Source organism: Arvicola amphibius, chromosome 6 (genome assembly GCF_903992535.2).
Source record: "Arvicola amphibius chromosome 6, mArvAmp1.2, whole genome shotgun sequence".
In the NCBI taxonomy this organism is placed as follows: Eukaryota; Metazoa; Chordata; class Mammalia; order Rodentia; family Cricetidae; genus Arvicola; species Arvicola amphibius.
Genome location: NC_052052.2, coordinates 33628726 through 33642446, shown reverse-complemented (window position 1 = coordinate 33642446; position 13721 = coordinate 33628726). Strand labels below are relative to the sequence as shown.

The window sequence follows — 13721 nt, the reverse complement described above, 5'->3', positions numbered from 1 at the left end:
TGAGATCTGGTGCCCTCTTCTGGCCTGCAGGTATACATGGAGGCAGAATGTTGTATACATAATAAATTTAATAAATTAATATTTTTTTTTTAAAGTAAACATCTAAAAAAAATTCTTAGCATAGCAGGGGCGGTAGTGGTGGTGCACACATTTAATCCCAGCCATCGGGAGGCAAAAGGCAGGCAGATCTCTATGAATTTGAGGCCAGCCTGATCTACAGAGCTAGTTTCCAAGATAGACCCGCAAAGCTACAGAAAAACCCTGTCTCGAAAAAAAAGTGGCTTAATATAAACATGATGCAAGCCTGTGTTCCTTTGGCATTCCAGTCCTGCCCACCTCTCCAGGCTCAGCTTCCTACTCCCTGCTCCTTAGTATGCCAGGAAGGGGCAAATCCAGGAAGACATGATGAGATGGAAGGTCAGCCAAGTGGCCAGCTGAAGAAGAGATGGAGGAAGCAGGGCCTAGGGTGCTATTTTAGGAGGTTTGTGGAAGGAGCCCTGGCCCAAGCAACCTCCATGGCAGAACTGCTGTGTACCCACAGCGGTGGCTGGGCGGCAGGAAACTGTCATTGGCCAGCTAACCATGTGGGAGATGCCCAAGCTAATAACCCCACTGATTTAAGCTCCCGGTGGCGAAGAGTTGGCTAGCCCTGTTGTACAGAGGTCTTGAAGAGCCTAGACACAGCCCTGGACTGCAGTCAGAGCCTTATCCAAATGAATGGCGAGGTCTTTCCTCACCCTTCCCCAGTTACCCCTGATGGACAGACTCCCTGCGTTCCAGCCGCCACTCACCAGGAATGATCCCACCCAGGCACACTGCCTTCTCACACCTCACCCATACACAGGTTGGAATATCATGGTCCAACCAAATGCCACACAGAGACAAAACACATTGCAGCTCAATCCATACTAAAATGCCTTAAACGAATTAAAGTTAGCTCGCATAGTGATCAAGACCTGTAATCCCAGCACTCAGGTGGTAGGATCAGAGGCCATCCTCTGCCACTTGGGTTTGGGGTTAGCCTGGGCTATATGAAATGCTGCCCTTTTTTATTATAACATTTAGTGTATAGGTAGGTAGTTGGGTGTGTATGTGCTATGTTTCTAGTGTGAAGGTCAGAGTTCGAGGCCAGCCTGGTCTACAAGAGCTAGTTCTAGGACAGGCTCCAAAGCTACAGAGAAACCCTGTCTCGAAAAAAAAACCAAAAAGTCAAAACAAACAAACAACAAACAAAAAAAACCCCATAAAGCCAGCAGTGGCAGCCCACATTGGTGGGAACCTTAGGTAGCCTGGTAATCACAATGCCGGAGAACTGCTACAGCCTCGGATGCTGGCAGACTTCTTAGGTAGCAGCACAAAGATGTGATGTCACATACAGAGGACGAAATAAATGGCTATTGTGGGCCAAAGATTTCTCAAGATCCTTTGGCTCCAGACATTAGCATTCCATACCCTCATCACATCATGGAGGTTCTGATCTCTTAGTCAGCCTTGCAGGAGCAGTGCTTCCTTTTAGGAACATTGTTCACAGCTAGTGTTTGAAGTTCTTACCCTGATTGCATGATCCATGCAGTCCTGAGGAATGAGAGGGTGTCACTGAATGGATCCAGTCAGCTGAACCACCCCAGGCGCAGTCAGTCTTGGCCACTGACCTCATCCAGCCTGAGGTAAGAAGTCCCATACTGCTTGTAAAGTGAGCTCACCCAGTGTAGCACCTAGCCCTACTCCACCCTCCGGCTTAGCACCCTTCCATGGCTCCCCATGCCGTAGATCAAGCCTAATCCCATTCCAGGCTCCACTAGGGCTAGCCTCCACTACCAGACAGAGCCTCTTTAAAACACACTGCACTTTCTGGACAAGAATGAGCCGCTAGTGTTTGTGTCGCCATAACTTTGATCTTGGCCTTCCCTCTGCCTAGGTCCTTCCTCAGCTTCCCTTGTCCTCAGCCCAATCCTTCAAGAGGAACCGGATGCTACTGAGTGTGACAAGTCACACTGGGAATCTCAACCTTACTGAGGCTGGAGAATCGCTGTGAGTTTGAGACCAGCCTAAGCTGTCTTTAGAACAGAGTGATACACTGTTCTAAAATAAAACAACCCAGGTGGTGGTGGCACACTCCTTCCATCCAGCACTCGGGAGGCAGAGGCAGGCAGATCTCTGTGAGTTCGAGTCCAGCCTGGTCTACAAGCTAGTTCCCAGGACAGGCTCCAAAGCTACCCAGAGAAACCGTGTCTCAAAACAAACAAACAAACAAAAACAACAAAACAAAACAAAAAACTGGAACCAGACATGGTAGCATACTTTTTTGATTCCAGCACTCAGGAGGCAGAGACAGGTGGCTCTCTGAGTTCAAGGCCAGCTTGGCCTACAGAGTGAGTTCTGGGACAGCAAGGACTATATAGAGAGACCCTGTCTCCAAAAGCAAAATATAAAAAAAAAGATAACCTGGATGACAACTGCCAGAGGGGTGTAGCATGCCTCCTGTGTGGTCCTGCTGCTGAGGGCTGAGCTGGGCTGCTCAGTCTGAAACTGAGGGTACTCTACCAGTCTGGAACAACAAAACAGTCACCCAAGCATTGGGGCCAATAACTTAGCGATCCCAGATCGCACAAGGGAAGACAGAGCAAGGTCCCAGGCAGAGAAGCAGAGAGAGCAGTGGGCTGGGATCCACAGCTTCCTCTGGGTCAGTTCTGTCCACCCACATTCCCACAGCTGCTTTACCAAGCCCGGCAGAGGCCTTCTCATTTGCAGACCCATGGTGCATCAAGAGCAGACAGTTTCACTGTGCTTGAGTTCCAGCCCTGAGGATCACGATCGCAGGATACAACTGCCTTGCAGGAAACATACATGTATTAACCTACACCGTGCAACTGAGGCACTGAACCTCTGGGAGGCTGGAAACACAAGGACACACCCATCCTCTGGTTTTTCTCGGTATCACGGACCTCTTTCATCTTTCAAACATTTCCATGAGGAGGAACACTTCTGAGTCAACATTTTTTTCTTTCAGATTTACCTTACTTTTAATAATGTCTGTGGGGGGCATGTGAATGTGGCATTCAGATACCTATGGAGACTAGAGACAGCAAAGCCCCTGGAGCTTGAGTCCCAGGTGCGTATGAGCTACTGACAGGTCCTAGGGACTGAACTCTGGACTTTTCGCAGAGCAGCTGAGCCTTCTCTCCAGCATCAGCACCAGGTTTTAGTTTGCTTGTGGAAAAAGCCTCTCATTCTGTGTTCCAGGTGTCTGGAAACAGGCAAAGCTGTCCAGCTCCCAGTGCTAGGATTTACAGATATGAGCCACCACACCCAGCTCATAATCAAATTTTGGAAGCCTTGTTTTTTCTATCTTCTCTTTCATAGAGGTTTGAATGTAGAGGCTAGGGTGTGGTGGTCCATGCCTGTCATTAATTCTAACACTTGGGAAGCTGAGGCAGGAGGGTCATTATGAGCCTCTTGGTTTTTGCTTTTTGAGACTAGATCTTGCTGTATTGCACCACTAGAGATCTGACTCAGTGCTGGGATTAAAGGTGTGTGACAACATGCCCAGTTTATTTGTTTGTTTATTTTAAAGTTGTATATAGTATTCTGCCTACAGGTAGACAGGCAGGCCAGAAGAGGGCACCAGATCTCATTACAGATGGTTGAGGGAATTGAATTCAGGACTTCTGGAAGAACAGCCAGTAACCAGTGCTCTTAACCGCTGAGCCAATTCTCCAGCCCTATTTTGTTTTTCGAAACAGGTCTCATCATGTAACTAACCTAGGCTGGCCTCAAACTGCTGATCCTATGCCCACTTCCTGAGTGCTTCCACCTACAGCCCTATTCCACCGTGCTATGCTTGCCTCTTGAACACATGTTCAGAAGACAGCAGTCTTTGCCTGCATGAGAGGTTGAGTGTTCTGTCCTCAAGTGAAGGATTGTTGGATTCAAGAAACATGAATGATTTCCAAGCTCCTGACAACTTAGAAGGCCGTTTTCATCACAGTGCTAGAGCCACGCTAATGGTAGCGACACAGGCTTAGTACATGGCCTCAGCTGGTGTAGAATAAGGTAACCAAAAGCAAGAGAATTACAGGCATGCAAGCAGCAAATTCCTTTCAGCATTCACTATCCAAACAAGAGTACCCACTGGGGAGCCACCTGTTCAATCTTGAGAGAGAATACGAATAGCCATCTTTAATCCATAAGCAAACATTTTTTTAAACATTTATTTATTTATTATGTATACAATGTTCTGTCTGTGTGTATGCCTGCAGGCCAGAAGAGGGCACCAGACCTCATTACAGATGGTTGTGAGCCACCATGTGATTGCTGGGAATTGAACTCAGGACCTTTGTAAGAGCAGGCAATGCTCTTAACCACTGAGCCATCTCTCCAGCCCCCAAGCAAACATTTTTATATGTCAGAATTGTAATTTTATTTCCTTTTAAATTGTCCACTGTCCTTCATTTTTAAATCTTGCTTTACATCTCCTTTAAAATTATTTGCTAGGAGCCAGGCAGTGGTGGTTTTTCTTGGAAAAAAAAATATATATGTAAAATATATATACATCTAATACCATAGTAGTTCCAGTTACTGAAGGTGGGGGTGTTGAGGTGGAACCGTTTCAGCTCAATAAGTCCAGACCAGCCTGAGCAACTGAGTTAAGATTCCTTCCCATCTCTTTAAGAGGTTTTTGTGGGCTGTTTTGTTTTTAATTTTCCGAGACAGGGTTTCCCTGTGTAGCCCTGGCTGTCTTGGTACTTGCTCTGCGGACCAGTCTGGCCTAAAATTTAGCGAGTCGCCTGCCTCTGCCTCCCCAGTGCCTGGATCAAAGGCGTTGTGCCACCACTGTCCAGCTTTTTTGTTGTTTTTAATTTAGATGGAATAGTACATGATGCCTTTAATCGCTGTACCAGGGAGGCAGAGGCAGTCAGAGCTCTGTGAGTTCCAGGCTAGCCTGACCTACAAAGTGAGTTTTAGGCCAGCTGGGGTTACACAGTGAGAGATTACCCACCTCCTACTCCCCCCCCGAAAAAAAGTTAATTCTGGAACTCCCCAATTCAGTGTTAAGAACCACTAAATAGCTAGAAACTTTAGTAGCTTTTCCTGGAATGCCGTTAAGGACGCTGAAGGAATCAGGGAAGGGCGTGACAATCACAACAATGGGACCCTCACGGGGGTGCAATGAGCACTAGGGGGTGGGGAGGGAGTGAGGGAGCACTGGCAGGGTAACGGCAGAAAAGATCCCCAAAGGTGACAGAAGATAGGCTGCAGACTAAACCAACTCGAAAGTACTATTGGAAGGGAGAAAGGGCATGAGGTAAGCAAGAATGAGATCCTGGTTCCTGACCCGCCGAAATGAGAAACAGTATTTACGGGACTGGGAGAGAAGAGAAGATGAGAAGCTCCGGGCTGAGCCTGGAGCCAGGAAGCTGACTTGTTAAGGGGGATGCGCTACATAGATAACAGCGTCAACCGAATAGAGGAGTGACCGGCAGCAGGATGCGGTGTGAGCTCATGGAACAGATGCCACCCTCGCTTCCGGCCTCGGGGCGTCGCCCGAGCCCGTGACACGACTCCAACCTTGGGTCCACTGGCACTGGCCCGCCCCTACATGGTCCTTCCGGCCTCCGGCTCGCAGGGCTTGCTGGGGGCGGAAGCCCGCCTCGGGCGCAGAGCACCTCGGGAGCTGTAGTTTGGAGTGTGATCAGAGGCCTCCCAAGTTCCGGAAGTGGATCATTTTAAACGAAGGTCCAGAAAACGGTGGTGATCCCGGGGCAGGGTTCCCCTTCGCCGCCTGCACGGTGCACCCGGGGCCGCATCTCCTCTCCGTAGGGCATGGCACTTCCACGCCTCCACAATTTGCTCCACCTGTAGGAGAAGGAGGGTCACCATGCAGTCCGAAGGCCCTGGCAAAGGCCCTGGCTCCTCATCCCCACGTGGCAGAGTGGATCTGAGCCCGGGATGAGCTCGCGTCCGCACCGGGATGAGCGGCTCCTGTCGGTTCTGCTCTTCCAGGGCGCTCAACTCCGCCGGGGCCAGCAAGGCCAGTCTCAGCTCTCGAACCACTGGAGCCGCCACCTCTGCCACCGGTCGCTCTAACACCGCCTGTGGAAGCGAACCTTGAGCCCCGGCGGATCGGGGGCCTGTGCCCTGCCGTCCGCTTGCCGAGTTCCTGCGGCCTCCGCCGCTTCGCCCTCGCCTCCCCCAGATCCCACTCACGGCGCCCACGCGCGCCCAGTTTCGGGCTGCCTTGACCAGCTCAGCCTCGTCCACGCAGAGCTTGTCACTGCGTAGCACGGGCAGCAGCGCAGTGGCCGATAGCTCCAGGAAGCCGCGGGTTTGTAGAGCCTCCTATGGATCGGTGTATTTGATCAGAGCAGAGAAGAGTGGCGTAGGGAAGACAGGCTACAAGAATAATAATGCTGGGAGCTGTACCTGGCTGTGAGCCTCTATGAAGGCTATGCACCGCTCCTGCAGCGGCCCCAGGCCAAAGGTTACAGCCACCTGAGAGCAGAATGAAGGTGGTCAGGCTAGAGACTGGAGAGGCCGCGTGACCCAGCTTTGCATACTACGGACTACCACACGCCTGAGCGCCATCCGAATGGGGAGGCTGACAGCACATGCAATGTCTCATGAAATTAGACCTGGGGACTATGTTCAGGTCCTTCAAACTCCGTCTGGGATCCCAAGTTTGGTTTCTAAACTCCACATCCCAGCTTCCCCCATCTCTGCTTAGAGCCATTTCCCACTTTTTTCTGTGTAGCCCTGGCTGGCTTCAAACTCAGAGATCCACCTGCCTCTGCCTCTACAGTGATGGGATTAAAAGCGTGTGCCACTTCCACCTCCGTCTCCATTTCCCACTCTTAATACAAGACCACTATGTAGCCCAGGCTGGCCTCAAACTCAGATTTGATTGCCTCTGCTTCCTGAGTACTAGGATTAAAGGTGTGTGTCACCATGCCCGCCTTTCCCAGCCCTTTGACTCTTCCTCCTCCGCAGGACCTTACTGGTGTACTCTACACCCCACAGATCAGGGCAGAGTTTATCTCGTAAGTGTCCTTGAGCGTATATACACCCTCATATCTTTCTTTTCTTTTTTCTTTTTTTGGTTTTTCAAGACGGTTTCTCTGAAGCTTTTGAGCCTGTCCTGAAACTAGCTCTTGTAGACCAGGCTGGCCTCGAACTCACAGACATCCACCACGGCCCCAGCTTTTTTTTTTTTTTTTTTGGTTCTCATATCGTTCTTAAGTTCTTGTTGTCAGTCAAGGCTTCTGGCATATGGAGAGGAGAGGCCAGGGCCGCATTCTAAAACTCAGATTCCTCCCCAGGGCTGCCCAGCAGTACCCACCTGCAGGGCCTCACAAACCAGCTCCACATCCAGAACCTTCATCACAAACTCCAGGCATAACTGGGGACAGAAATGAAAGTGAATTGTGTGGTGGTGTCCTTGCTTCAAGACCTCAAGCCCTACCCTAGAAGCTGTGACTCATTCAGTCTCCCAGCAGCCCCGGAGCCTTGGGAACCAGGGAACTGTTGGGACCTGTGATTTAGCAAGCCTAGAGGGCCTGGAGGCCAGCAAACCGAGCCCAAAGAGCCCTAGTACACCTCTCTCCACTGAGTCCAAAACTCCAGCCTCCTCTTCCCTCACTGTCTTCCCGCACTGGGTCCCCTCCTTGACTCAACGGCACTTCTATTTTTAACAGAACCTTAAATTTCATGCTTGACATCTCCCTGTCTTCCAGAAAAGCACTGGGTGTTGCCAGCTGTCTCCTCTCAGAGCCACCCACCTCTCTTGGACTGCCATTTCCGGCTTGGCCACACCCTCTTGACTTTGACACTAATCGGACTGGCCGGACAGGCCTTTCCTTTCCTTATCTTTCAGTCCCTTTTCCCCTTAGCTCCCTTGCCCAAAGCATTAGGTGAGTCTCCACTACCCTTGCATTGAAAAGGCTCCAGAAGAGGGAAAGTTGACACAGGGCCTTGCTGTGTAGCTTTGGCTGGCCTAGAACTCACTCTGTAGACCAGGGTGGCCATGAACTTGGTTTTATCCTCCTCTCTACTCTGCCTACTGAGTGCTGGAAATACAGGTATATACCACCACACCGGGCTAGTGCTGGGAATTGAACCCAGGGCCTGTAGCATACTAGGCAAGTATTCTACCACTGAACTACACTTCCAGCCTAAAGCACAAATCCTTGAAGCACCTGCATGAACCAGCCTCCTGGTACCCTTCCAGTTCACCCCACACCCATGTTCCCAGTCCAACCACACCACGTAACTAAGCAGCTCCTTAAGTGCCCTGGGACTATAAAGTCATCTTCCCACTCCTGAACAAAACCCTATTTGTGCTTCGAGCTCTAACACAGAAGATTCCTTCTCCAGAAATCTCTCTCCATACATCAGCAGTCTGCCTATCCCACTTAGACCCGTTTTTCAGTTTAGCTTTTTGAGATTTAAGTCTCACTCTGTAGCCAAGGCTAGCCTGAACTACTTACCAAAAACGTGCCATCCTCCCCAGCCTTCAGATGCTGGGATACTAGCCTGCAACACCACAGCCCATACACGTCAGGTGTCTTCATGTGTCTCTCTCCATTCAACTATGGGCCAAAACCAATTTACCCTTGTACTGCAGAACCAGCCAGAAATACTTCCGGTGCTCGCTCAGCACACACGGAGCATGTGCAGACCCTGTGTCCATCCTTCTGTCTGCATGAGAAGGTCAGGCTGTGTGAAGGAGGCTACGCACTAAGGCGAGGGAAACAAGATGGCCTGCCTGAGACACCCACCTCTCGAAGTTCCTCCAGCCCATATTCTACAGCTGCTGTCAGCACCTCCAGCACCTGCACAGGGAGTGGCAGTTGAGGGAACAGAAGGGAGTTTCCCCTGCCCCTCAACCCCCAGCAGAATGGGCAGACTCCCTGCCTCTTGTATCCCCAGCACGTCCCCTCCCCAGACCCCTGCTTGGTAGGCTCACTGAGCAGCGGTGCAGCGTGACGCTATTGGCATACAGGAACTCCAGCACAGCTAAGAAGGCCTCGGTCGGCACAGTGCTTAGCACCACAGCACTAGGTACCCCAGGGCCCGGCTCTGTTCCCAGAAGTCTCTGGAAGAAGTTGCATCTACAGGCCAACAAGCACCGGTGGGCAAACACCTCTTGCCGTTCTTGACCAACCACAAAGCAAACATCGCTGTGGAAGAGAGGACAGAGAGCCAGAGAAGGGAATCTTGAACCTAGGTCACACTTTTGGCTTTGCCTCTGCCACACTGGGACTTAGCTTCTTTTTCTGTAAGGTCAAAACCCACACCCGGGAGACACGGGCTCAACTCTAGTCCCCCTTCCACGCTGTGACTTTCTGTCTTCGACTCTCAGACTTCTCAGCCGTGACCACGGGTCTCGGAAGAGTTGACTATGCTTGGGCAAAGGGGATGCCAGGGTTCATGCGAACAAGATTGATGGCTCTCCAGACTGAGTCCTGGGGGCGAGGAAACCCCTCGCGGTACAGCGCCCACGAGATGCCAGCTCAGCATTTTCACTCTTCCTCCCGTAGGAGGGTGTGAGGATGTGGGGTGCAGAACACACTGACTGCCACAGCCATGGCAGTGATGCACCATCATGAGGTGAGACCACATTTTCCATCTTCGTGATCACTTCCGGCCCCAGCCTCTGGGCCTCTGAAGCCCTGCGTAAGGTACAGGGGGAGGCAGCAAAGAAAGCTTCAGCTTCCTCTGCCTCCTCCTCCCAGGCTCAAGGCCTAAGGTTCTACCCTTTAGGCCAGACTGTGACACTCTGCCCTCAAGAAAAAGAGAATTATGACAGCCACTAACCCTGGGGAGCAGGCAGCCTCTGAGACCGCGGAGATGGGAAGCAGCAATCCGTCTCCCATGACCAGCCCTGCCCCCAGTAAACTCTATTCCCAGTTTCAGACAGCACTTAGCCTCTTCGGCAAGCCGTGGGCGGTCAGCAACCTTGAACTACTTCCTGTCTGGGTCTCTGACCCAATCCTTTGGGCTTCGTTCCTCTTAGGACTCCCCAGAGTCCTCCACTCTTGTCTCTTCAAGGAAAAAAGTCTAGCACTTAGCTGAATATCCAATGGGGGTGAGTCAGATCAAACCCCACCTTTCAGGGCTGAGGGGGTTGGGGATTCCTCCTTCAGTCCAGAGAAGGAAGGGCTTTGCCTGAGTTCACACAGTTGCCCTCCTGTCTATCCCTCACTGCCCCCACCTCTGACTCTCAGGATAGCATGGACACAGGCCAGTAGACACCGTCTTTACTTGATTTCCTCATAGACTGAGTTCACCAGGGAGGCCAAGTGCTCTTTCCTGGCTCTTCACCTTTAGCCTCCTCAAATTCATCCATAGGCTGGTGAGAGCAAGCTAAGAAAAACCCACCAGGGAGTCACTGCCTCACCTGTACTGGGGGTTGTTGACAAGACTTCGGAGTGCTGTGGAAAAGGAAGCAGCCTGCCCGTGCACAACCAGTCCTGGGTTCTCCATGAGTGGGATGAGCAGCAGAACAAAGGGTGGAATGGCCTAGTGAGGCAAGAGAGGCCCGAGAGGGAGGGCAGGAGCTGTAGAGGCCTGTTTGCTGAGAAGCTGAAGGTCTAGGACAAAAGAGTCCCAGGTCCCTAAAGAAAACCTGAGGTTCAGGTAAGCGATGCGGGTTCAGAGAGGAGCCAGCGAAGCTGCCGCTGGGCAGGCCTATGATCCCAGAGAAGCTGGTTGTGGATGAGGCCCAGCCTGGGAGCCTGCCCAGGCAGCGGCTGGGTGGGAAGCCTGAGAGTTTCCATGGAAACTGGAGCTGAGCCTGAGGAGGCCCCGCCCATCTCCCTATCCGCCTAGGAAAATATTTCAGCGGTAGAAGGGTTCTAAGAGTTGGAGGGTCCTAGTGCTGGCTCCTGCCTGCCTACACTGGGTTCAGAATGTAAGGCCTCTGCCCTCCAATCCCTTCCCTAGGATTAGCAGGCTTGAGACATCATCACCTCATCAGGGAAGATTCTTACCCCTAAGTGTGCTTTTCAGAGCTCAGACTTAAGTTTGTCTGGGAGGGGCAGCCCCATGCCTCCCAGAGCAGGGCAGGGAGGCGAGAGAAGCATCACAGGCTCTGGCATCACCGAGAGCCAATCATCCCTAGGGGAAGAGGTATTATGTACTGGGTGATGAAGGAGGTATGGCCATCTGGGGACAAGTTCCAGGGCACCACTGAGTCATGGCCGTACCAGGCCTGGGTCTTTCCCACTGAGCCAAAAGGCCTCCCCACCTCAGCACACAGCTCTGGCGTAAGGAAGTCATCCAAGCCCCACCCTAGCTCAGCCCTGAAACGGAAATGTTTGTCCTTGTTGAGGCTGATGGGAGAATGTAAAACCATGACGTACTCCTTCCTGTGAGCCCAGATACCGGATTCCTAAGAAGTCGCCCCCGGAGTCTCAAAGTTTTAGCACATCCCAGGCCCCTGTGATCTGTTCACAAATGGCCAGGTCAGTTGACTGGCCACTTCATAAGAAATAGTGGCTCAAAAGCACCTTCCTGTAGATCACACCTCTCTACACCTGCCTGTCTGTGATGCTTTAGAACTCCAAGCCCCTGTGTAGACGCCCCCCCACATAACTCAGGGTACCTTCCCTCCCCCCAGCAGGTGCTCATAGCAGTAACACTTCGGTTATTCCAGAGTTTGGCTGGAGGGAGGAGTTCTGGGAGGGAGTGGCATGCTTGCCACAGCAGCCCCATGGTAACTGCACAACACCAGCCTTCACCACCTACAGGCCTGGCAGGGAGGGCAGCTCAGTGAAGACTGGGGGCCAGCAGAGCTTGGAGGTCAAAGGCTACAGGTGAGTCAGGTGCCTGAGGGAGTTTCAGAAGAGGGCATCCACCCCACAGACGATTCTGAAGGAGGAGGATGGACGCTGTCTCATTCGTCGCCTGCCTCCAGATGCAGCAGGGCAAGGGGGAGATAAGTCACAGCCTACTTAGAGCAGGAAGACGATTACGTTCCATGCTTCTGAGACCAGAGAGATCTATGGGAGTGATGGGGTTGGGTCTGCCCCTTCTGGCTCTGGATTGAAGAAATCCAGAAACAACTTCATGTCCCCATTCTGCTGGTGAAATCAAGTGGGAGGGGAGAAACAAAGTGGATTTCCTGCTCACCCAGTCAGCTCCATGGCGACCAAGGGAGAACTCTGGGCAGAGGTTCCCTAAGCACAGACTGAGCAGCCCTTCCCTTGCTCTTAACCTTCTCTAAGCAGCCCACACACCAATTGGTCCTGCTGGTTCCAAAGATACAGGTAGGAGAGGGATATGGAGGACTAGACAGGTGATATATGCCTGTAGTCTACTACGGAGGCACTGAGTGTGGTGGCATGTGCTGTAATCCCACCAGTGGAGGGCTGGAGGCAGGAGGAAGGAGTTCAAGGCCAGACTCGGGCACACGAAGAGTAGGAGGCCACGTGAGACATTATCTCAAACACACACACACACACACACACAGAGAGAGAGAGAGAGAGAGAGAGAGAGAGAGAGAGAGAGAGAGAGAGGAAACCTCAGCTTCCCTGAGCAAGAGGTAGGGTGTAGGTAGATCTGAGCCAGTAAAGGCCACTCCTAAGTGTGGATCTTCCAGTAAAGGCCACTCCTAAGTGTGGATCTTCCAGCAGGCAGAGCCATGGCTGGCAGGACTCTGCAATCAGGACACCCGGAAGAGGATACTACCAAAGACCTGGCTCTGAAATTACCACCAGGGAAGTCTGGAGGTCACCTGGCCAGCATTGATGAGACCCGACCTGTAGGCCCAGGCCCAGCCTCCCGTCGCGGCTCCCTGCTGAGCCTACACCCATCCTTTTCACGCCGCAACTCGCTGGCAGGACCCCTAGTAGGTCTTGGAGGTCGACGACCATCCCTGGGCCTGATGCCCCCTTTAGGTTCACGAGTTAGTTTTTCTGGGTTACCCATCATGCCTGCCCGTCGGATGGCACCCTCATACCGCACCGAACCAGCGCCAGGCGAGCGCTGGGAAGCTGCAAGCGCTCAGCGTGTCCTGGAGGCAGCACTGGATGCAGGGCTGAGCAATGTGTGCTACTCGGGTACCGAGGCGGGGAAACTGGCACAGGCGCTGTGTGAACAGATACGCATACATGTGCGGGAGCTCAGCCTACCCCGCTACAAACTGGTGTGCAGTGTGGTGCTGGGACCACGCCAGAGACAGGGCGTGCATGTGGCCAGCCGGGCACTCTGGGACGCAGCGCATGATGGACTGACCTCTGCCACCTTCACCAACACTTCACTGTTCGCCGTGGCTACTGTCCACGCAGTTTACTGGGAATGATAAAGCCTTTAAGTTCTGAAAAACGGTTTATTATCCCAGGAGGAGGCCCCCCTGGGGCTCACATCCCAATAAATAAATGTGTTAATAAATAAAAGTGGTCCATAAATAATGCCCCCTAGCTGGGAGCTAAGGCTCAGGCTTATCTCAGGGAGAAAGGGTAAGAGACAGGGAGGACAGGCCGTCCCCAACTGTAGTAAAGCTTGTCCCTGATTCCCTGGGGGACTCAGCCCAGAGCCCCCAGTGAGGCACCAAAGGGACAGGAAGGGCAACAAAGGCAAGGGCCCGAGTCTTTCAGGCACAGGCCCGGGGTCTGATAACAGCCTGCTCTGCAGGTTGGAACCTAAGCAGGACTTCGGTCCCTGAGCAAGCGCAGAGCATAGCGCAGCCGCTGCCGCAGGTCTGGAGAGCAGCCCAGCTGCCG

The 13721-nt window shown here is 52.4% G+C and overlaps 3 protein-coding genes and 1 non-coding gene across 9 annotated transcripts in view; 1 reads left to right on the top strand and 3 right to left on the bottom strand.

The window, feature by feature from the left end:
* Positions 1–4321: 4321 nt before the first annotated feature.
* Positions 4322–10681, bottom strand: Btbd19 (BTB domain containing 19). Of its 6 annotated transcripts, XM_042055367.1 has the most exons (9): positions 10397–10681; positions 8950–9176; positions 8835–8906; positions 8027–8047; positions 7337–7434; positions 6424–6492; positions 6208–6339; positions 5968–6093; positions 4322–5856 (listed from the first exon to the last, which is right to left on the bottom strand). In XM_042055367.1, the coding sequence occupies exons 1-9, from the start codon at positions 10480–10482 to the stop codon at positions 5722–5724; spliced, it is 966 nt and encodes a 321-aa protein (XP_041911301.1). In that variant the 5' UTR covers positions 10483–10681; the 3' UTR covers positions 4322–5721. The 6 variants fall into 6 exon arrangements, with proteins under 6 accessions (XP_041911301.1, XP_038191479.1, XP_038191477.1 ...); XM_038335551.1 differs by lacking the exons at positions 8027–8047; positions 8835–8906 and adding an exon at positions 8775–8828 and having other exon boundaries at positions 7337–7396; positions 8963–9176; XM_038335549.1 differs by lacking the exons at positions 8027–8047; positions 8835–8906 and adding an exon at positions 8775–8828 and having other exon boundaries at positions 5968–6339; positions 7337–7396; positions 8963–9176.
* On the bottom strand, positions 8094–8168 carry Trnat-agu. The gene has a single exon. It is a non-coding gene; the product is annotated as a tRNA-Thr (tRNA).
* Positions 10682–12640: 1959 nt separating the features above from the next.
* Positions 12641–13300, top strand: Dynlt4 (dynein light chain Tctex-type 4). The gene has a single exon (XM_038332465.1). The coding sequence runs from the start codon at positions 12641–12643 to the stop codon at positions 13298–13300; it is 660 nt and encodes a 219-aa protein (XP_038188393.1).
* Positions 13301–13389: 89 nt separating this feature from the next.
* Positions 13390–13721, bottom strand: part of Plk3 (polo like kinase 3) — a 4793-nt gene continuing 4461 nt past the window's right edge. The window contains exon 16 of the mRNA XM_038333961.1: positions 13390–13721. Coding sequence (XP_038189889.1) covers positions 13641–13721 — 81 coding nt within the window. The 3' untranslated portion in view covers positions 13390–13640.

Bases quoted from the DNA above. Each gene is read 5' to 3' on its own strand.
- Btbd19 (XM_038335548.1), bottom strand. From the start codon at position 10,482: ATGGAGAACCCAGGACTGGTTGTGCACGGGCAGGCTGCTTCCTTTTCC. The intron at 8,829-8,962 runs GTGAGCCTACCA...CTCCCTGTGCAG, and splicing joins TCACGCTGCACCGCTGCTCA to GTGCTGGAGGTGCTGACAGC. The intron at 7,397-8,774 runs GTGGGTGTCTCA...TTCTGTCCCCAG, and splicing joins GGCTGGAGGAACTTCGAGAG to TTATGCCTGGAGTTTGTGAT.
- Dynlt4 (XM_038332465.1), top strand. From the start codon at position 12,641: ATGGCTGGCAGGACTCTGCAATCAGGACACCCGGAAGAGGATACTACC.